The sequence below is a fragment of the Dermacentor silvarum genome, chromosome 4, assembly GCF_013339745.2.
Source record: "Dermacentor silvarum isolate Dsil-2018 chromosome 4, BIME_Dsil_1.4, whole genome shotgun sequence".
Taxonomy (NCBI): domain Eukaryota; kingdom Metazoa; phylum Arthropoda; class Arachnida; order Ixodida; family Ixodidae; genus Dermacentor; species Dermacentor silvarum.
In genome coordinates this window covers 7,916,226-7,939,401 of record NC_051157.2, presented here as the reverse complement: position 1 = coordinate 7,939,401, position 23,176 = coordinate 7,916,226, and the positions used below count along the sequence as shown (strand labels likewise).

Sequence of the window (23,176 nt, the reverse complement as noted above, 5' to 3'; positions counted from 1 at the left end):
TAAAGGTCTACTTTCATCATTGCACACAGCAGAGATCTAACATTTCATTACCAAATGAATTTCACTTACATTTATTTACCCACTCTTAGATGCCCACATTTTGTCTGCAATACTGTCGAGTAACCCCAAAACTTATTTGAGCAAAAGAAAACAATTGGGCTTGTCTTATCCGTATAACAACCGAAATATGGGCATGCATTGTTATGTGGCCATTAGCATCAACATTTAGCTAGCAATTACCAGGAATGTGACGTATCTTGGGATCTGGTAAGAATAAAGTAGTGTTACTACACAAGTGGCAGCAGGTGGCTTTGAATGGAGCTTTCTCTTATTAAATCGTGTTTTGGTTTGCATGCACGAAGCCAAATCCGTGGATTTTCTTCAAAATAAAAACTATCAACAATTAACTAAGCGGCTTCAATAATCTAAGCTACCTGCCTTATTTGAAGAATGTGTCAAACTTGCATGTGTGTCAGGGTTGGGAGGAACAGACAGCAGAATGTTATGGCTGCATTGTGATATAGGTATGCATGAATTACTTATGAAGTGTTTGGACCACCAGCCTCTTAATTGTTGTGTCACAAGGAAACGAAAAAAGTTATTATGAGCCAAACAAAAGTTTAGTTTTTCCAGCCTAGCAGCCATGTCTCCTGAAAAGGCCACCTCATGTTTTCACCATTCTTGCAGTTACAACATGATTACAGGGCTTCTCATACATGCATATCATGGTCAACATTTTACTGATACAGTCAGTGACAAGTCAAGACTCAAAGAATACAAGAATGTATGCACCATTTTATCCTTTCTCTTCCCCATCCTTTTTGATCGTGTGTCTGCCTTGCTCTAGTGCCTCCTTGTCATGAAACTACTCACCCCCTGTTGGGGAAGCTTTTTGTTAATCAGGTGCGAGTGATACATTTGGGAAGGGACCAACTGGACCATATGGGCCGAGTCTTCTTGGTGGTAAAGGCCAGACACATAGGTGTAGTCATTGACAAGAAGGTATTTTGGACAATAGGTCAGGCAAAACTTAATATCCTTTCCAAATGACTGGTTAATGCTTCGAGCTGTTGCCTTCCTCTAAAACACTGTATTTGGCTGTTAGAGCATCTTGCACGTCGTTGCTAAACAACTGGGACACATCATATGTGCAAAGAAATTATTTCTTCCAGTGCAGAGGAACGACAAGCAGGCATATGCTTTTCTTATGGGGAGAAGCTCCTCCAGCATTTTCAACTTATTAACTACAGTTAATGCTAAAGTATGGCAATAAAAATTGTGTACACGTGCTCCAAAATATCAGTTATCAAGTATCTGCCATTGTACCATAATGTGCATGGCAACACACAAAAATTGTGACTGGCATATTCTTTAGAAGGGCATAAGCACGTTGCTATGACAACAAATCGTCAGATTAACATCTCATGTACAATAGTACAAGGATAAAAAGAAGCAAGTTGCATGTTTATTTTGTTTCGTCCGAATGCTTAGTCTTCCTCTTGCTTCAATGCGTCTCCGAAACATCAGATTACGCAACCTCCAGTACTACATGCATAGGAAGACAGCATACACATGCTGCACTGTCTTAAGACGCCTGCTCTGTGCACACGCGGCAGATTGCCCTGTGCTCAACCGCATGGTCAGCCATGCGCCTACCTGCCCCCCGCTTCATCCCTCAAGCATGCTTGATCGAGTTACCGTGAGCTCGCTCCATTCCCCCCTCCCCCCTTTCTCTCCTTGCTCGCGTGGGAAGACGGCGCTCATCAAGCCACCATCCTTCTCTGCTCACCCTCACGTGCCTTTCACTAGCACCCAAGGCATATAGAGCGCGGGGCGTGATAGCATCTTATCACACTTGGGACTTCATATGGATTATGAAGCTGCTTAGCTTTGGCAGTCGCTTTTGGTCGTGTAGCGCATGATTTGAGAGGTGCATTCACAAGCAGTCACTTGTAACTCAGCCATTTCATCATCTGCACAGCAGAAATTTTAATTTTACTATATTGAAATCGTGTATAAACACACTTCGTTATATTAAGGTTCTAAATACATGGCATTTTATGGACTAGAGGTTATACGAAGTTAAATACTTCGTTATATCGAGAATTTCATTATAATGAAGTTGCTTTTATCGAGGTTTAACTGTGCAATTCAATGGCTTGTTTGACAGCATCTGTCAAACTGTCATTTTGAATTCATCAGCATTATATATTTCCAATGGCATGAGATGCGACTGTGTCCATGTTAAGAGCAGTGCACCGGAGGGGGCGAGGCGCTGATTAAAATTTGATATATTAAATGTGCTGGTGAATGGGAGTTCAATATGCGCGGAGCACAGCACTATTATTTTGCATGGGATTTCCAAGGGAATGTCGCAGCTGTTTGATGTAGATAATAATTCAATATATCAGTTTGATATATTTGGGATCGACTACTTTTGCAAGATTGCACGTGGTTAATGCTGGACACATCGGCTTCACGGACAACAGCTCTGATGGCATTGTGATAAACCGTTTGGCAGTGTGCCAAAAATGCTGTCTTTGTAGAAGCTGAGCATTTTTTGCTGTTTTAAAATTTATTTGCATACGTGGCCACGTAACAGCTTGTTCGGCGGGCTGCAAAGCAGTCTCCTTCGTCGCGCAAGTTGTGCATTCCATTAGGCAACGGCAAAATAGATATAAAGAAGCAAATTTAGCTTTCCCTCTAACTTTGTTATAGCAAGGTTCAAGTGGTTTCTACAACTTCTGCTGTGTACTAAGCCTCATTAAAAATACAGAATAAGTCTTTAAGGATTATTTATAGTGCTGTCATATACGAAAGTCACCTAAATTCATTAAATCATTTGGAGTGAGTAATCTTGAACAGCCTTGTGAAACCTAACGATAGTCAAATACACCAAAAATAAAAGAAACGAATCTACATTGCAAAACTATGTTAAGCAATCAGCAAATTAAAATAATTTTAACCTGTACCTTTGATATAAAAAAAATCCCGTAAGCTGTGCAAATGGTAGGTGGGTATTTACTACGGTTGTTTTAACCTACCATTCACGTATGCTCTAACATAGTAATAAAAAAGCAGGTTATATTGAACTAATGGACATGAGTGGTTAATTAAAGACACTCGAGATTTCTATGCAAACATATTGAAAATTTAGTTTTATCCAAACATTTTCTACAGTGGTGATAAGCATTTCCAGCATGTGATACTAGTAAATTGTAGCAGCTCATAACTGCAATGAGCAGTTGGTTTGACTATGTGCCTAACTGGTCGCGTTGCTAAGTCGGACACAACAGCACTCTACCTTACCACTACACTTTGCCAATGCCGCCACCATTTTGCCACCGCACTCTCATGCACACTGTGCACATGCCACACTTTGCCTTGGTCAAGGTCACTGAGGGTCGTGTGCCAATACCTGCTATTACACACAATGCCTGCCCTTTGGGGTGGAAGATGCTTAGGTTCACGCTCTGCAGTAACTACAGCTGTGAGAAAGTGCTTGCACATGCACACTCAAGGGTATTTTTTTCGCTTCCTGGGACTGTAGTTTAAAACACGCCATTCTGTTTCCCATCGGTTTGAATGAAGCTGTGCCACCATTGTCACCAGGACCAGCAATCAGTGCAACAAATAGAAAGGAAAATTGAATAGACTGTTACAAAATACATCTGCTCTCACGTTCTTGGCAATCACTTGGCTTATCTGCGTTTTGTGAATGTGCCAGCAAAGGGCTGCAAGCCTTTCATTTGAATGCTTATCGCTGGATGCCAAGGTTAAAACACTTTTTTGTTGTTGCCTAGAAGTGCCTACTCGAATACAATGAGTTGTACAGTATCAGATTCACAACTGTTCTGGCACACTCAACAAATGAAGTAAGACTTATTGCGCCGCAAATTCAATGTTCACAACAATAGCAAAGATGGATTAGCACCGACAGCTGCATTAGAAATAGCAGTCAACTACAGTCAATAACCTACATTTTTAGACGTGCCCGATAATTCGGACCCTTCGCGACACCACTGTGTACCCCCATAAAGCCAACTTATAAAAATGTCCAAGATATTGCACACCGATACCCTTTGCAATCCAATTTTTTTTTTGCTTATTGTCATGACCGCAGGCCCGGAATGGTATCAATCAAAGCTACACTGCCGCCATTTTGGTTATCTTGCATCCTTGAATCAGTGCTCTTGCAAGCCAATCTGTTGGCAGCCGTGTGGTTATTTGTGTTTGGCCATATGGTATTTGGTGCACGGTCGTTTTGTGCTGTCGTGCACTCTGCAATGCTAGGCCTGGACGCTTGAACGTTCGCTACCAAGCTTGTTGCTGTTCGGTACTGTATTTTTCATTGAAATAATTCGCAGCAGTCAGCAATGGTGTCGACTTCCCCTTCGTCATCCTCAGCGATGGCTTCGAAGTGCAGAAAGTGCTACCATAAGGGATGACCGTTCTTATCATCAAGCAAAATGAGAGCAGCCAGTCAAAAACCAGCGTGAGCAAGGAGTTCAGCATTTCCAATGTTGATCGTAGGTCTGCTGCCAGCATGCTTTCAGACTTGTGGAAGATGGCGACAAAACACGCTTCGCAACTGTTTTCGCCATGCAGACTTCACACTCAGTACCGAGACAGCCATCTCATGCAAAGGTAATGACAGCATGTCTGATCAGTCCCCTAGCATGGACATCGAGATAGAAAACCTGCGAGCTGCTGGTTGTGCGATTTTCACTGAGATATAATTTGCATGATTTGCCAATGCCGACAACGAGCTCGACCTCCATGATGCAACTGTGCTAATGATGCATTGGCAGAGTTGTGGTCTGCTACTATGTCCTTGGCCCTCTCTATCCGAGAAATACCTATAAAATATTCCATTTTCCGCAAGCACTCATTTTTTCGGACATTGACTGTAGCTAAAGGAGGCGCAGCGAAAAAACTTGCAGTCCTTCAGGAGTAGTTTGGCACTACAGCAACAAAAATAAGACAAAAAGCCCTTCCCAAAAATGGGCCTGCCTGCCTACACACACACACACACCCTGCACAATCTGTGTATCCCTGAAAAAATGGCTACCTGTAAGTGCAGAAGCCTGTATAATTAACCTGTATAATTTTGTTCCTTCTTGTACTACAAGCATTCAGCTTCAGGCCAATTTGTAATTGCTTGTACTTTTTGTATGTACCCTAACAAGATAGTATTGCAATCATTGCTATTTACTACTTCACTTCTGAATTTGTGCAAGTTTGCCACCTGGCCTGTTTTCCACAAGCGCAGACGGTTTTTCCCTTGCGGTACCGGCTGCCGGTTCAATCCCTACGCATGCCATTTGTCGGTTTTCTGGTTCTCCCTAAATTGGCAAATTACTTGTGTAGCAAGCACTCTGTAAGGCATTCATACATAGCAACCAACTGAACTGTCACAACCAGATTACTGTTCAGTGGCGTGAAACTGTTGTGCTATCTGAAGTTGCAAGACCAAGCAGCCCATCCTTTTACTTTTGTTTTATTTTTATTTTTTACTTTTACTTGCAGTCCTTCTGGAGTGCATTGCAGACACATGCATCTGCTTCTGCTTACCCAGTGGTGACTCAATGCCACCACATGACTGCGACTGATGTCAGTGACTGGTTTAAAATTGGTGCCGTGGAGCAGAATGGCATAAATGGTTTGGTGCTTTTACCCTTGCATACCCAAGGTCCACTGAAGTGGCAACACTGGCTATGTCTCATGGCCTCATCCTCTCAAGTGCTCAACCTTCTGCACTCCCATTTCTCTATCCCAATTCTTGGGATTTTAGTGGCATCCTGCCTATTAATACTGACAAAGTACTAGTGATGTAGCAGTGCCAGTGAAGCCAGCCAGCTGCATGAAAGCTTGTGTGATGGATGGCATTTCTAATTAAGAAATAAAAAATGACGGCAGTGGTAACTGCGCGTCATCCTAACTTGCCACCACTATGCACATTAAAGGGACATAAACATGCAACACTAACCCCCCCCCCCCCCCCGTATTCAGAAATGCATCTGTACTTCAAGCCCATGCTTGACTTGAAATAAAGGACGCCTGGTGTGAACATGCCCATGACGCTCATTACGTTTGCTTCGGAGCGTTCATGATAGGCGTCATTTAGATCAAGTCAAGCTAAGCTGCATTTCTGAATATGGGAGTAAACCAGTTGACACTGGTAGAGCATTCTCAAAACTATTTTCATTAATTTGGAAGGGAAAGGATGACTAGTACAGGGGAAAATAAAAGCCATACTTTGCTGGCAAATAAAAGCTTCTTGAAAAATTTTGTGCCGACACCTCAGCACTGGTACGTCAATATCACAAATGTTCAAGTATTTTATTGTATTTAGGTCATTTTAGAGCAAGTTCTGAAAACCTGCCAGGTCAAGTCCTTGGTTTGTTCTAAATGCTTACTGACAACCAATTGACTAGACTCTAGTAGGTACCATCAATGTCAATGGCACTACTACAACAAGCTGGCCAAAGAACTGAGATGTCATCACCACCTGTGTTTATTTCTTTTCTGGCTTTTATCATGGTAAGAATGACCAGCCATTCCAGAGGCGTAACTGTCTAATAGGACGGAACTCGGCAATCCTCTTTAGTGTCTCTCTGATATTATATGATAAGGACCATTGGAGCCACCGTGCACACAAACGAGTTTAGGTAGTGTCACATTGTGCGATTCCCTTGTCAATGCACTGTGGTGGCATTATTTGCAAGCTAGTACTACATACCGCGATATATACGGTCAAACCCAATTACTGTAAACAATTTTTCGGACATGCCTGATAATCTGGCCGCCTTCACAGCACCGCCGTATACCCTATAAAGCCAACGTACAAGGACATCTTGAAATTTCGGACGCTGAAGCCCCTTTTTCGTCTGATTTTTCAGACTTTTTCATGACCGCAGGTTCAAAACAATTTAAATTATTTGAAGACAACACTGCTGACATTTTGATTATCTTGCAGCCTCGAACCGGCGCCCTCGCATGCCAATCTGCGGCCAGCCATAGCCACCGCGTGCTCTCCGACGCCAGACCTAGCTACTTCTGACGTTTGCTACCAAGCTTTCCTGCTGTTTGGTGTTGTGTGTTTCATTGAAAGCGCTCATCGCTGTCAGAAATAACGCCGTCTCTGCCTTCGCGGAAAGCATGTCACACGTAATGCAGGTCCTCAAAAGTCAGCTTTGCCGCAATACAGCAGTGTTAAGTGGTCAAGCATGTGCAATGTATTGAGGTGAAGCATACGAAGAGTGGAAAGGGGCCACTGTTGCGAAATATAAACTGCATTTACATGAATGCGACAGAAGTGTGTCAACTTTCAAGCGTATTGCATGAACTGATAGTTTACTAGGAAGGCACAGTGCATCAAATGCGCCAGAAGGGCAGTTTGAGATGGAAAATGCGAATTTCAGCATTGCATGTAAACAGAATTTATTGTTTCAGAAATTATGGGAATGTACTTGCTGCTACCAGCAACCAGCGGCAGCTGGTGGCTGCCCCACTGCTTGACATCAAAACAAAACTGGTGACTGGCAGAGCAGGCCACAAGCTATTCATTTTCACTCAAGTACATTAAGTGGGTGAAAACAATGTCTTTGTGAATCTTAAATAGAATTAGCATCAGCGAATTACTTGATTCGTAGGAGTAACATAGCTGGGCCAACTTTGAGGAGATAGAAGCCGAGATAGCAGCGCTTGGCTATCACTGGGCAAGAAAACACTGCAGACTTGCTAGGAAATTTTAATATCCTGATACAATATGGCATGTTTCCACAAGATAAACATCCTGAGGTCATGAGATCGCATCCCAGCCATGGCGGCTGCATTTCGATGGGGGAGAAATGCAAGAACACCCTTGCAATGTGCATTGGGTGCACGTTATAGAACCCCAGTTGGTCAAAATTAAACTGGGAGTCCCCCCACTACGGCGTGCCTCATGATCATATTGTGGTCCTGGCAAGTAAAACCAGATTTTAGTTACTTTAAAATTATCGTAGCATAAGTTTGTCCATGCAGACAAATGAAGAAAAACCCAACACCATGCAGGCACTTTTGCTGCATTTCACAACGCGAAGCAAAAGCAGGCTTTTGGCAGTGATAGCACTAACTTTTACATATAACACAAGGCGGTGTGAGCTTGCTGTACAGGAAAATATGCATTCATGTGAACAGTGGCATGAACATGGAAACAAACATCTAAACATTTCAATTAGACAGAAAAAAAGTAGTCAAGCCACTTATAGCATTACCAGTTTAACAATACTTTGATGTAACAATGAGCTGTCCTGGCACTGTCAACTTCTGTGTGCTCTATAGTAAAATAAACTGCTTACTACAATGTTCCCATGCGGCATTACTGGCTATAAGAATTAAATCTAGCCACTGGGCATTAGTTGCGCTGAAAGGAAAGAGAATGCAAAAAAGCGAGCCACCGCATGCTATCATTACCACCTGCCATTGTGCTACACACCCCGCTCAGCATGCCTTGATTGCATCGCCCTACGCATCACCACCAGCCACGTGCACCTTTTTCATCTCCCCCCTTCCACCCCTCCGACGTCAGCGCAGTCAATTCGTGCATTGCAAGGGTGGAAAAAAGACGGGAGTGGGGGTGCGTTAGGCCGGCGATGCGTAGGGCTATGCATGGCACAAAGGTGGGTGTGGCACAGGTGTGCGCCACCGGAGGCGCGCTTTCTTTTACAAGGATTTAGTGTTCAGATTTAATTTTTATAAACGATAGCACGGCATGCCAGCATTGTGGTAGGTGGTTTACTTCACCATAAAAAACATACAGTAGACCCCTTCCGTGAATTTGAACACGGTTAATTCAGCCCCAGTTGAAGGTCCCAGGCAGTGCCCATGTATTCCTGTGGGCCCAAAGTTTCGTTTTTTCGATCCTAAAATTAGCCTTTGCCGGTTAATTCGAGCTTGACCAGTCAGCACGCACGTGCCTGACCTCTATTCATGACTCCCAAGTTATCGCTTGCCACGTAGTCGCCGTGTTGTGAAGCAGACGATCCAGGTTCAGGCTTGAAGTGAAAGAGGTTCTCGTATCACAGCAAGCCCTGAATACCTCGTAGTTCTCAAACTGTCATAGTGCCGTGGTGCCCGTAAAAGAAAAAGAAGACTTTTGCTGTGTACCATTATGCATGTCATCGGGATCGAAAGACAGCGATGTATCGTTTCTTGAAAGGAGCAGACTGCATGCATCGGAGATCGACATGTGCAAGAAACATGTGCATTGGGCAAAGGTGACATACTATGCTGGTTTATTGGAAACATTTTATTCGGGACTTATTTCTTCCCGGCGAGTAGATGATTGCTTTCTTTTTATTTATTTAAATATCATGCAGGCATTTCAAATCACGTAGTTTACTTTCGTTTAGGCAGGCGCTTTAATAAAATATAGTGATGTACACTTAAGCTTTATTTGGTTTCGTTAGCTTAGTTTTCGGCCAAGCATTAGTGTTACCAATGCTTTAAGCAGCAGGAATATTCTCACTAATCTACTATTGTCCGCAGGCACAGTAGCAGGAACGATAACTAGCTCCGCAAGACTGAAGTTGATTATAACACATGTTTTGTGCCACGAGGCAACATGTCGTTTTGATAGCATGCTTTAGTTTAGCGGTGTAAGCAGAAAATGCTGTTTTCGCACTCAACGCGGTGAGTTGTTTATTTGCTCGCAAAAAATTCATTTTTCAGTTACTTCACAACTATTATAAAATTGACACATCATTGTATATTCGTCCATCAGGATCCCGCGTAACCCGACACAAACATTCACACACACTGACAGAGTACCCTTAACACAATGACACTTTTAAGTACTCTTTTTTTCCCACTTGCTATCAGGGAATGGAATTGTTTATATCCCTCGGTTACTAATGCGAACTCAGTATGGGACTTTGCCTCAAAAATAGCAAATATCATCTGTTAATGCAGTAGCACTCTCAGCCCCAGAGGCATTTCGCCATCATTAGAAGCATTTTAGTGGCCAAGTGCTCGCTAAATTTCGGAAACCTGTTGGAAGAAATGCAACTTGGTCCAATTGGTTATTCACTTTTTCACGTTTCACCAACGTCTGCTGTGTTCCCAAGCCCAGGCTCTATCTCAAATACTGCGTACTGCTGCGAGCACTAACAAACGGCGGTCATCAGACACTGGGAATCCTGAGGTCCCATGACCGTCGCACGCGTGGCGAACATAGCGCACACATGAAAGCAGGTTGGGGAGAGGGGTACTTTCCTCTTGCAGGCATCGCACAGGAATCACAAATGCTATCAGTGCCACCAGGCGTGCGAGATCCCTTTGACATCCGCCGAGTCTCTTTGGCCACCAGCAAGCGGCGACTGTGGAAGTCTCCCGCACGTGATTAGCCAACCACGTTTCTGCCAAGGCGGCCCCCGTATCCCTAGCTGGTAATTTGGAAGCCCTTCATCACCTAGCGTATTATTCTCTTCCAGGGAACCCTCAGTGATGTCAACTATAGCTAGCTGGCCTGCTCGAAATGTTAGTTGCAGTCGTAATAAATGCTTTCCGAGTGTACATGTGGTTGTCTATTGTTGCCTTGAGCTTGTCCCAGGACGCGTTTGGAAGGCAGGCGTGTGCCAACCACGGGGCTCAGTGGGCCGAGGCATAGCGCCATTGGCCCTCATCTCCCTTATGACCTTATCACACGGATCAGCTAAAAAAAAAAGAAAGGTGCACCCCGACTCACAAACGGAGCTCCCATTTTTTATCATCGGACACACTGACCACGTAATTTAGTTTTTAGCTGCGTTCGATCAGTGCATAAAATGCGTATTTAGCTCATGAAAGCACGGCAGACGTTACCTGCTAATATACAGTAAAACTCCGGTGATACGATCCCGGCGTGATACGAATTCTTAACATTCGCCAACCGAAATACATTGCTCACAATACGAAAAAAAATTGGCTGTTCCGAACGTGTTGCCGCGCCGCTGCGGATCATACGATTGTTTGAGCGACAGCAATAGTGACCAAGCCAGCGGAGCAACTGGCACAGACAAGCCGGCAAAGTGGGATCCATAATCCCAAGCAACCGGCTATGTCACGTGGCTTCGCAATCTCTCATTGGTCCCCACGTCGAGTGGACCGGACCACATCACAGCCTAGTCAATGCTTAGTGAGAAAGTAGACGAGGACCGCTGCATCGACGATGACCGCGGTGCAGCCCAGAAGGCCACAACGCTCCTTGCACTCGACGTGCTCAGGCGTTCAGTGGCGCGCAAAAACAATAATGAGATCACGTGCGCACACTTATACACGTTTCAGAAGGAGATCATTGACGATTTGTACAAGAAAATGTACACAACCGGTCAGTAGAATCCGGTTAATACGTTTTTCAAGGGAACCTGATAAAAAAAAAAAAAAAAGTCGCAGTTTTGCCTGAAAGGTGAAGTAACGATTGCGATAGCAAATTAGGCAGCTGTACGAAGAATAGTAGTAGTACTGGCCGTATAAACTTATAAACATTCGCTTAGCACGATATCACGCGCGCACAGATAAACATTAACACATCTCGCTCGATGACTGCGGACACTCGCTATCCAAACGCTGGCGTGAGGAAGCGTAGCAGCAGCGAGCGAATTGACCTTTGCACTGTCTCTCACTTCAACGAGAACTAAACATCGGAGGCACAGCGCATACGAAGCTACAGACACTAGGCGCACTTTGTCAACATCAGATAGTTTTGACGATGAGGTCCGCATAGGCCCACATTTTGCGCACCTCGCAGATCGCTTTCAAGATACGGCACCCGCGCGGCTGTGTCTTATCTGCAACGTGCCGGTCGCTTGTTGCAACGTACCAGGTGGCTACACCACTAAATTTACGTGACCGCCACATTTAAACGCAAATTAAGATGCAGGAACATTACAGATTGGCGACGTATCCCGGGAACCTTAATGCATGGAAGTCAATGGGATTAGGTCGGGACCGCAAAAACGTAACGTAGCAGCCGGGAAAACGCAGCAGCGAGGAAGATATCTATGGGGTTTCACTATTGAAAATCTTTTCTGGTAAAAATCAATTCATATGTTTTTCTTGATATTGTGTACGTTTTGATATGAATTTCGGGTGATATGGGTATTTCACGCGACCCCGCGAGATTCGTATCACCGAGATTTTACTGTACATTGGTGGATGCTATGCGACATACTGCAACACGAGATGCAGTGTGGAGTTGCTTATATCAATTGAAAACAGTCAAGTATCGCACCTGCAGCAGTAGAGCAATGCATTGAACAATTGCTTGCTCCTTTCGGGGAGGCCTGCTACGCACAAACACTTCCGTTCTTTAACCTCCTGCTTGCTTGAAAAATTTTTCACAAAAATCTGATGCGGCTTGCTGGGCGGGCCAGACGTTTGCATGCACAGTGCAACTATTTCTGCGGTTTCGTTGCCGACATGCTTGAAACTGATCAAAGTGATGCGATTGGCAGCAAGGACCTGCAGGCAGCCAGTAGATGCCGGTTGTCTACCTTTTATTGTGAGCGACGGCATGCCGAAGCAGTTCAGGATGTTAAGGTGTTGTGCTCGGCACTGGGAAGGGCAGGTCCATGGCTACGTCTAGCAGGAGGACATACTCCAGAACCTCATACTTGAAGGGCTGTATGGCGACTAAGTTCTTGGCCATGGCAACCTCCAGCTTGACGAACCAGCCGACGACAGCACCAGGCTAGAACCAGGGAAGTGACAGGTTGAACCGTGGGGTGGTCAGCCTGCCATCGCGTTGTCAGCAAGGCGGCGAATCAAGTCACCAATTGTAGGTGGCCATCTACCTTTTATTGTGAGTGGCGGCGATTTAACAGCAGCGGCTGGCCAACGGAGCAGCATGTCGTTCGAGCTCGGTAGCCTGGAGCGTTCTTGTCTGATCGTCCCCTTCTTTGGTGGTCGTCGCAAGCATCCACTACAGACCCTTTCGGCTTCGACCAAACACCTCGATTTGATGCCACATACGAGAAACTGGAGCACAACACCAAGCGAAAGAGCCGCCATTACCCTGGATGTCGACACCATCTTTGTTTACATGGACAGTGTTGCCAGCACAAGTGACGGATTCTGGAGTTGCCAACAGTTACCCCGATAGCTAGTGACCCCTTTATTGGCAGAGTCTGTCTACTGTCTAGGTGGAGCTTACAGGACAGTGAATGCGTTGAACATACATCATCTCCCGATGAAAACGCCTTCTCGGCCTCCCTAAGATTTTTTTAAAGCAATAACTAGCTCACAATGTACAATTTTGTTTTTCTTGTTCAAGAAAATTGGGCCAAAAATTGCCTGTGCAGTGCAATCGGACACGATACTAATACCACCTTCACAGCGTATGTATTGCGGCAAAGCTGACTTTAGAACCTGGCTACCATTGTGTGATACAGACTTTTATACTCTTTTTTTTTTAATCTTCGCAGCACCAGCAATGGCCCCGTAGACTTAATGTGTAAACACGACTGATATTTCTGACAGCCACCAGCTCTACATTCGATTATCTGGACTCCATCCGCGACTGTAGCGTATGCAGATTCTGCCACCATTAACTGCTCTGGCAACCTCAATGAAACATGAAGTATGGCCTCAGAGATTGCACATAAAACGGTAATCCCTGAGTCATTGCCTCGGTCACAGGACTATGCCTCAGATTAAATTACAAATGCTGATCTTGGAGGCTTTGCCTGAATTGTCAGGTCGTATCAACATCGCGATCATCACATCCTATTCTGGCATCCCAGCGCATGGCCCGCTCTCGCCATTCTGTTAGTTTAGTTGGCATTTCAGACAGCGCTCAGCTGTCTCTAAGAAGTCTTTCTCATGAAGTTATCGACAGTCCGCGTCAAATGGCACAAACGGTCCCCTCGAAGTCTGACTCAGAATAAGTCTTGAGTCGCAGCCCGAATGACCCCGACTCCGCAACTGAAGAGCCTAAACTGCCGCCTACCATAACGAGCTCAAATGCGGACATCATTGATGACCTGCTAGGCTGCGGTTTACCGATTGCTGCCACCGTTACATTTCAAGACTTTGCAGACGTCGACAGCTTGGTGTTGTGTGCCGAAGTGAACGATGACGAAATAATTGAGCAAGTTCTTCCAACTTGAAACAGCGACTCTAACTCGGATGATGATGTGCCGTGAGGATCTGACTCTAGACTTTGCAATCCTTGCATCAGCGTACAGCGACAACAGAAAACCGGCAGAAATATAGGCATACTTGGTTGCACGTAAGTGGAAGAGTGTGCAGCAACGAATGGACCACTTCTTCCTTACACAGGGGCATTAAAATGTAAATAAAATTATCTTTTTTGGGCACATTAGTTTTATTGGACATTCAATAGTTCGGACTTATTTACGTTCCCCGTGAAGTCCGAATGATCGGTCGTTGACTGTAGCAAAAAAATGTTCAATATTCAGCAAAAGCAACCAGAAATGGCACATGCTGGATGGGCGAGTGCATTTTGGCCAGCGACTTGCTTGGTCTGCAGTGGGCAAGCCAGCAAGCCTATCTCGTGCGATCACACCAATCACCACGCTGCATATAAATGACTGTAAACAGCGTGTTTGTACTTTATAAGTGTAGTGCTTGTACATTTACTCATGCACTGGACCCTATTTAATATTTTAACTTTCTCCAGAAATCCCACACCAATGATTTTCGACAGCCGATGGGAGGCAAAATACATCTGACACACAGCTTTATGCTGTTAGTTTTCATTGGTAGGTCATGAAGACAATATCGTACATGTAGTTGCTGCTCAAAGCTACACAGAGGTCTCAGCTGTGTGCAATATAAATTAAACACCTTTACAACTGATATTAGGTGCAATGTTCAATACTGTACAGTAGAGTTACTGTATCGGAGCATACACAGCAACTCTATGCACAACAGCACTGGTGGTGCAATCTCGTGACAGACATGAACTACAGCATGCAGAAACGTAATTGCAATGATCATGTGCTACCTCTCTGCTAGTATAAAGGCATCGGCATCAACAATCATTAGCATGTACCCCGTCTTCTTTTTTCCCCATCTGAGTGATGTGATTGACTGAGGCCATTTTGTAGCAGCTTCTTGGAGCATCTAAAAGTGTGCTTTGGGGTAGAAAAGCAACCTTTTGGAGCATCTCAATGCTTATTCCAAATGGAAAAATTGCCTTGGAGAGAAGCAAGAGAGCTTACAGAAGGAGGAAGCCCAATTTAACGGGAAACAAGCACATTTTTACTAAGAATCATTTAGCTCAACATAAAGTTGTGGTGCTTATACATGCGAATCCCATGCATGACGACGAAGTAATGACGGTGGTGTGATGACAATGGCATCATGGCAATGGCACGGCCGCTGGATAAAAAACAGGTGCGGCCTGCTGCGTCGCGTCGCTGTCAATGGGCGAGCGCGTCTCGGCAAAGTTGACAGTTGCGGCCGCTGTTTTTGGTGAGGGCGCCACTGCTACGGTACACAAGGCAGACGCCAGTTCGTGCTACAATTTGGTTGCCGCAGGATTTATCCGTGTTGGTGTGCGTGTGAGCAGCTTGGCTTAGGCTTTCTGTACTTGACTACGGTTCTTTGAAGTGCGCATGTGTGGCAGACGGTTTTTACTAGCAGTGTGATGCTGCGAAGCTGTTGCGTGCCGCTGTACAACCCGAACGCGAGAAGGACGCTACTGCTCCGAAACGCAAGGCAGACGCCAGTTCGTGCTACAGTGTGGTTGCCGCAGGATTTATCCGTGTTGGTGTGCTTTTTCGTGCACATTCTCGTGTGTTTTCTTGTGTGATCGTGTGTGTGAGCAGCTTGCCTTAGGTTTTCTGTGCTTGAGTACGGTTCTTTGGAGTGCGCTTGTGTGGCAGACGGTTTTTACTAGCGGTGTGATGCCGCGAAGCTGTTGTGTGCTGCTGTGCAACTCGAACGCGAGAAGAGACGCTACTGTGAAGTACCACGAATTCCCCTGCGATCTACAGCGTCGGGAAGCCTGGCTGAAGAATATTTCTCGCCAAGGGTTGTCAGGGAGAAGAAGCAAGTGGGAGCCAAGCGACAGGTCGCTGGTGTGTTCATTACATTTTACTGAGGATGACTATAAAAAGAACACGAACATTAGGCTTTTGCTTCCGACAGCGGTCCCAACTGTGTTTCCCGGGTTTCCGCAGTACATGCAAAAAACGAACGTGCAGCCCAGGAAACGCCAGCAAATGAATCCAGCTGATGACGCAATAGTTGGGGCAGGTGATCGTGAAAGCTCAGGACCAAAGGTCCCTCGCACCCTGTGAAAGACGAGATCGAAGCACTCGTTCCACAGTCTGCCTCAGAATCGTGCACAGAACGTAGCTGTCCTGTAGATCAGGCCAGCCAAACCACATTAGATCTTGCGCATGTCTTGGCAGAGTCAAAGAAAGCAGTGAACAGATTAAAAAAGAAAGTTGCTCGTCAAGGAGAACAGCTGAAAAAATTGCAGGCCGACCGAGATGAAATGCAGGAACGCCTTTTAAGTTATGAAAGCAACAAAGACATTCAGGCCTTTGTTCATGCATTACAAAAATCGCAAGAAGGAGACAAAGCTGCCGTTTTTATCAGCAACCAAGTGGCCAGTTTAGGCAAGAAAAAGCCCGTCTACGATGACGTAATCCTGCGGGAATGCGTTATATGGAAAGCCTGTTCAAACAAAGGGTACGCGCATGTTAGAAGCAGAGGCCTTTTGAAGCTCTCATGTCGTGCTACGCTTCAAGAGTATGTAGGACACTCGTCCGGCGAAGTCGGTGTGACCTCACCGATAAGGGAGCGGCTGCGTGTGGAGCGTGAAGGGCTATCCGCCGAACAAGTTTACTGCTCACTCATTATAGATGAGATGGCCATTGCGCAGAAAGTTATTTATGACAAACAAGTGGACAGGATATTTGGTCCTGTGGACATGAGTCGCGAGGAAAAGTCAAGTGCAGTTCCTGAAGTAGCAAACCGCTTGTTATGCTTCGTCCTGCGAGGACAGTCAACAGGCTATGTCATACCGGTGGGCTATTTTTTCACAAGAACGACAAGCTTTCTGCAATGACACTGGAAGTCATGAAAGCAGCCGAAGATGTCGGTTTTCGTGTTGTGAGAATCTTAACTGACAATCGTCAAACAAACGTTGCTCTCTTCAAGCGTCTCTCAGAAGATGGCACCCTTGTTCATGTCGTAACCCACCCCCAGCGAAAAGGTCACCCACTGTTCTTGCCTTTCGACCCCAATCACCTCATAAAGAACCTACGCACGAATTTTCTTGAGCGAGAGATGACGGACGGCGATGGGCTCATTCAGGGTGGTTTCTACATGAAGTAACTTTTTGAAATTCAGTCGCAGTTGCTGGTGAAGCCGGTCAGATTTCTTACCCATGCACACATTCAACCAAACAACTTAGAGAAAATGAGTGTGCCAGGGCGAGAAATATTTTCTCTCCTAACAATAGCTACGCTTGAATTTCTTCAGGAAAACCGCGAATGTCATCCTGATGCAAGCCAATTCAGAAACAGCACTGCAACTATCAGTTTCATGATGATGATCGCAAAATGGTATGCCCTTCATGATATCGGGGCAGTGAAGGCAGGCGGTGGGGAACCATTTTACACGACAGACGATGAAAAGCTATCCTGGCTGGAACTAGATTTCGTCTGCTACCTTGAAGACATCTATATGCAAGGCGGCTGGTCAATGCGAATGACGAAAGAGACGTATGAAGCGACACTCCTCACTACACGATCAACAGTGGCACTGATTGAATACCTTCTTGACCATATCAAGTAGGTGTTCTCTTTTTGGTCGCCTCTGCAGCTTCACTTTTTTTTTTCATCAATGTGTTATATAGGTTACTTTCTCAATTTCAGAAGCCGCTATGTCTTGACACGTGGCCTGAACAGCGACCCCATAGAGTCACTGTTTAGCTGCCTCCGGCAGTTTAACGGCGGCAACGATAGAAGGGATGCCAGGACTGCAGTGTTCACTGTGGAGAAGCTGCTCAAGGTACTGCCTAAAAATATTCTCAAGTGCCCTCACGCAACGTTCATCTAAAATATTTTCCTTCATTTTACAGGTTGGCATTCTTCAAGCAGCTAGGGATGGAAACGCGCCGCTTTCTTCCGAAATGGAGGCACCCGGGCGGTTGTCTGTTTCAGATGCAAACACATGCACCCTACCAGCTGCTGTTGAGAGTGCTACCACAGAGCTTTCCAGTGAGCTCGCATATCTGACGCTGCGGTCTCAATCAGAAGCAGATCTTGAGCTAGCGCCAGTAGCTTTTCTTGCTGGATACGTTGCGAGAGCATGTGAGAAAAAGGTACGAGGTTGTTTTCGTGTGTGTACGCAAGCAGTGTTTTAAATTCGCCTTAATATGACAGTGTTTTGCAACTAATGAAGCGTGTGATAACTTCACGCTGCATCTTTATACTTTTACAACTGCTTTAGCAGAACATATTTTACCACTATCGAGTTCTGGCTTTCATAGGCATTTCATACTGCTTTCCAGGTGCCATGCAAGCCGTGGATTGCCCTGCTGCAGACATCAGAAGCAACAGGACCACTCCACGGTCTCATCAAAAAGATGGACAATGGAGGCTTGACGTACCTACGAATGCAAGTGGTCGGGCTTTGCAAGCTCACCTGCACCTTTGTTCAGCGCGTCATGAAGGCAGATGATGTCAGAAAAAGCAGCAAATTGTGCCACCTCCTGACGTCAGCCTTGCTTCCACATCTCACTCACTGTGGACAATTCATATGTGAAAGAAACGACCACGCTCACACTGAGGAGCTTTTCAAAGTATTCTTAAAAAGTTGCTGAGGCCTCTTATAGCGAATTGGGCTGGGATTGCAAATGCAACTGTAGAGCGAGTTTTGACGCTGTCGCATAAACCTCTGTCAAGGAAGGTTTTCCGCCTATGAATAAGCTCTGCGTTATGTACAATAAAGTTGTAGTAAATGTGTTATGAATCATTTCGCACTTCTGTCGCCTACCCATACAGTTATAAAATTTCCACACGCTCACGTACATTCATGTGTGGTTTCGAATTCGTGACTTAATAACGTCAGACACGTAGCCAGCACTTTTTTCTTGGGGGAAGGAGGGTGCACGAGAGGGTAACAAGACGAGTTTCATGCCAAGCGCGGAGGCGAGTGGAGCTATTGGGAGAGACATACCCATCAGAAACACGGGCAAGATCCAAGATGAGCAGAGCATAAAAAAAACCCTCCTCAGTGCCTGCATCACTTACTGCTTCGTCTTGATGAAACACGTAAATCCACTCCCGATTATTCATAATAGAGCACTTTTTATTTCAGGTGAGTCGAGCGGGCAGCCTTCATGGAGAGCATTGAGACCCACTCTACAAAAGATTGGCACTCCCATGGCACACTTTTTGCATATGTGAAGCACTCAGCCCTTCTAATAACGACTTCAATATTCAACCTGTAATGTGCAACTATAAAACGCGTTATTTACGGCCTCATTAGAGTCACTGTCGCACGTACCAACGCGGCTGTGGAAGCGCTTCTCCGTGAACGGCTGTACCCGAGCAGTGGCGCCAGAGCGGGCGCGAGGAGAACTAGGCCCGAGACGCGGTTTCGGTGCGACGCAACGGGCCGCACCTGTTTTTTATCCAGCGGCCGTGGCAATGGAATAACAACTGTATGAAGACGATGGTGTGACGAAAATTAAATGAAGCTGGGATGACGATAATACAACCGCTACCGCATCACGATGATAGTATGACCACAAACCACTCTAATCTCTGCTTTTAGCTTTCCAGTTTGCAGGAGGCCGAGCGATAAAATGGCGGGAGCTGTAGAAGTGCACATGGAGATGGGAATTTAGGGAACTTGACTATGGAAGAGTTTTAGGAGTATGCAATGCGCGCTTGCTAAGCTACACCAGCAGAAAACAGCAAAATGGTAGCAGTGAGGAAGAGAAACAAGCTCAGTAGCATGTGCGACGAGTTGCCCCCGTTTAGCAAAATTTTCAGCTGTCATGTACCTACTTGACAAAACCACAGGAAAGTCACACCGCAAAAAGGCTTTGCTTTAAGAAAGTTGTGTAAGCGCCGTTTCAGCAATGGCACGAGCCAGCACATTCTAAGTACGTAGCAGCCCAACTCCTGCACCCATGTTTACTTCCTCCATGTGCACACATGATGAGTGCATGTGATAAATGATGTCGCTTGTTAGATAAGTCTGCTTTTTAAAGTAGCAGAAAACACCTTTCGGAGCAGCTTTGGAACACATTATTGAAAATGTAGCAGGATTTGCCTTTTGGAGTTGTTTGGAGCAATTGGAGCAGCAATCACATTACTGCCATCTGTAACATGACGCAACACACAGGTTCATGTGTTGTGGTTATTTCATGTAAGAGTATGTCACGGATGTCGTTACATTAGTGGAGTGCGGGTAGCGACATCTGGCAGAAATCGCAGCTGCCGGTTGTTGTGGGAAAGCCACAATAAGAAGACAGCTTCCACTGTTGCTGAAAGTAAGCTGAATTTTTATTGGAAGCAGCGTAAGTCCTTGCTCGGCAAGTGAAATGCCATAGGGTATACCTTTTATCTGCTTTTATTTTGAATTAGTAAGTTGGGTAACTTTCGGTTGCTAGTGTTTTGTTTTTGCATTCACCTCGGGACCATACAAGGAATGCGTTGTGGTGCAACACTTCACGGTGACAATAATGTTGCAGGCCCCTCAGAAGTTTTTTTTTCTTAACTTTTTTTTTACACTTAGCACAGTGTACATGAAATTGTAGAATGAGCCAAAATCCGTAAACTTTATCGAAAACTATATAAGCTGTATTAAACTAAACTGTGTCATTAACTGCTTTGTGGAGTAGATGACATCAAATCAGTTTGTCTTAGCTTGTGTTACCATACGTGAACCAAGGAACATTGAACAAATGAATCAACTAGATCAGCCTATTTCCTAGATCATAGCTCGTTTACAATGAAAAGTTTATAAAGTTTGTATTTATCACAAAACATCACATGGGGCTGTGAACTAGTCAAGCTGTTCTGACAAACAGCTTTTTGTCACAGTCCTTCTTTCTATATCTTTTACAGAGTGAAAAACTTGATTGATTTCCTGACTAACGGCTAAGTCAACCTTCATATGCATTATAAAGTGGGCATTACGACTAGTAAAACCAATTCCTTATTTCATTCATTCCACTTGCACCTTATGGTCAGAACCACCATCCCTTTAACAGTTTTAATAATTAAGGATGTTTTACTGTTTCATTCTGCCACTCGTAATTCAATAGGCGAATTAACTGGTGTTCTTTTCTTTATGTTTAAGGTAGACCTTAATACGTACATGTTTGATATGTCATTCATTTTTTTTACACTGCTGTATGACAAATTTCACTGGTTGTTAACCCACTCCCCTCTGTTATGTACAGACAAATTTAATTCTGCCCTGCACATCCTGGTACTGTGCTAATTGATATGCAGCACTAGACAGCTCGTGGCTCAATCCAGAAGGCAATGCTTTTCTCTACGAGGCCGATCAAACCAAAGCTGTGCTATTTTATTAACTGCAATTTAAACTATAAACTTGAGAAGATCACAAGCAAACCATTATAACCAATGCATCCAGACATCACTCTATTAAGAACAGCAAATCTGATAAAAATTAAGAAAAATGTGCAAACCATTAATGGAGTTTCTGATGCAGATGTAAACAGTGTTCCTTTAAACTTATGCCAATAAAACACTTCTAGGAACAATGCAGTGTAATCTAACATTGTTAAGCATGCACTCAAAGAATCCAGACAAAATCAGAAGATCAACCTTTCTTTTCACACTCGGCGTTTTATTGCAAAATAATACTCACATCTTTTGAGAGCTTCCAGAAAAACAAGTTCATGACACACTGCGTCAGTACATTTTCTCATCTGCATTAAATCATAGAAGTCACAAGAAAGTGGTCGCAGCAGACTACATACTCTGTCACATCACAGCTGTGTGTTTGGCAGGGGGCGCAGCGCCTCCAGCACTGTCAAAATTACTCATCTCGACCCAGCCAATGACGCAAGAGGCAAAGGTGATCATGAATTCTAGTCTGGATCCATGGAGCACTTACTTCTCGCATCTTGAAGAAGGCTGCACCGGTGAGCAAGCTGTCACTACCCGCCTGGTGCTGTGGCCCAATCCGTTCAAGCTGCAATGAAAAAGAAAAAAGAAACACGCGGCTCAGTGTGGCAAAACTACTTTACAACTATACTTGCAATCCACATATACCATGAAACATGTATATTAATGGGGTTCTGAAACTATTTGAACATCGTAAAAAAACGTTGCCAATCTTAACGACACTCCTGTGAACATGCAAGCCAAATATTATTGCACTGCATGCAGCAGGGAATTTATAATCCCATTTCAAAAGCAATGAAAAATTGCTTGCTCTTGCATCGGCAATGTCGTCATCGAAAGCAGTCAGCCCACCAACGATATTGGCGGATTTTGTGATCGTGAGAACATTCTCAGTAATACATAATTGCTAATTTTGAGTTAAATCTAAAATACATGTCTGCAATCTCAAAAAATAATATTAATAATAAATTTCATCTTTCCACTGCGCGTAGCTGCACGTGGCTTCCGAAATGGCAGCGGCGTGCCGCATAGAGTAGTTACCGTGGCCGCCGCGGGATGCTGTGATGAGCCCTTTCAGCATCGCGACTCAACTTCTGGCCGGGGCATTGTCTCTTAGCTTCTCCGCTGTGTAAATTCGAGCGCGCTAGCGGAGCCGAAAAGAGAGATAGCCGGGTATTGGTACGATAACTTCCCTTATAGTTGAAGGATTCAAAAAATTTTTGCGGCATGAGATGTGCGCAACAACATAATAGTGAGGCCATTCCATTATTAGCTATAAAAGTGTTTCAGAGCCCCTTCGAGAACCAGTCATGCACATTTCCAGCCAAAAGTGAAATGTGCTAATGGACTTGCATGCACCAAGTACAAGGAGAACAGAAAGCTAGGCTACCCTTCTGGCACTCTTGCAAATGAGTCTGCAGTGCTGAAAATCAGAATAAGATAACTTCTCAAGGCCGATTTCATTACCCTGCAAACATGCCTCCTTAACTATTTCCCCGCAGCACCCACAGGGCATAGTTAGCCCACTAAGAATGGTTTCAAATGCCATTTCTGTGACC

General features: G+C 44.8%; 2 protein-coding genes across 3 annotated transcripts in view; one reads left to right on the top strand and one right to left on the bottom strand.

The window, feature by feature from the left end:
- The window catches only part of LOC119449392 (CCR4-NOT transcription complex subunit 7), a 66,893-nt gene that overhangs the window by 3,360 nt on the left and 40,357 nt on the right, over positions 1 to 23,176 (bottom strand). For both annotated transcript variants that reach the window (XM_037712561.2, XM_049666748.1), the window contains exon 6: positions 22,108 to 22,185. In XM_037712561.2, the coding sequence (XP_037568489.1) occupies positions 22,108 to 22,185 (78 nt within the window). The remainder of the gene's footprint in view (positions 1 to 22,107; positions 22,186 to 23,176) is intronic.
- Positions 6,017 to 21,949, top strand: LOC119449389 (uncharacterized). Its single transcript, XM_049666746.1, has 4 exons — positions 6,017 to 17,795; positions 17,880 to 18,015; positions 18,086 to 18,328; positions 18,518 to 21,949. Exons 1-4 carry the CDS (start codon positions 17,422 to 17,424, stop codon positions 18,827 to 18,829), a joined length of 1,065 nt encoding a protein of 354 aa, XP_049522703.1. The 5' UTR covers positions 6,017 to 17,421; the 3' UTR covers positions 18,830 to 21,949.

What these genes read in the sequence shown, in the direction of transcription:
- LOC119449389 (XM_049666746.1), top strand. Translation starts at nt 17,422, where the DNA reads ATGAGTGTGCCAGGGCGAGAAATATTTTCTCTCCTAACAATAGCTACG. An exon ending in TACCTTCTTGACCATATCAA is followed by an intron (nt 17,796 to 17,879) that starts GTAGGTGTTCTC and finishes TCTCAATTTCAG; the next exon opens with AAGCCGCTATGTCTTGACAC. An exon ending in CGAGAGCATGTGAGAAAAAG is followed by an intron (nt 18,329 to 18,517) that starts GTACGAGGTTGT and finishes ACTGCTTTCCAG; the next exon opens with GTGCCATGCAAGCCGTGGAT.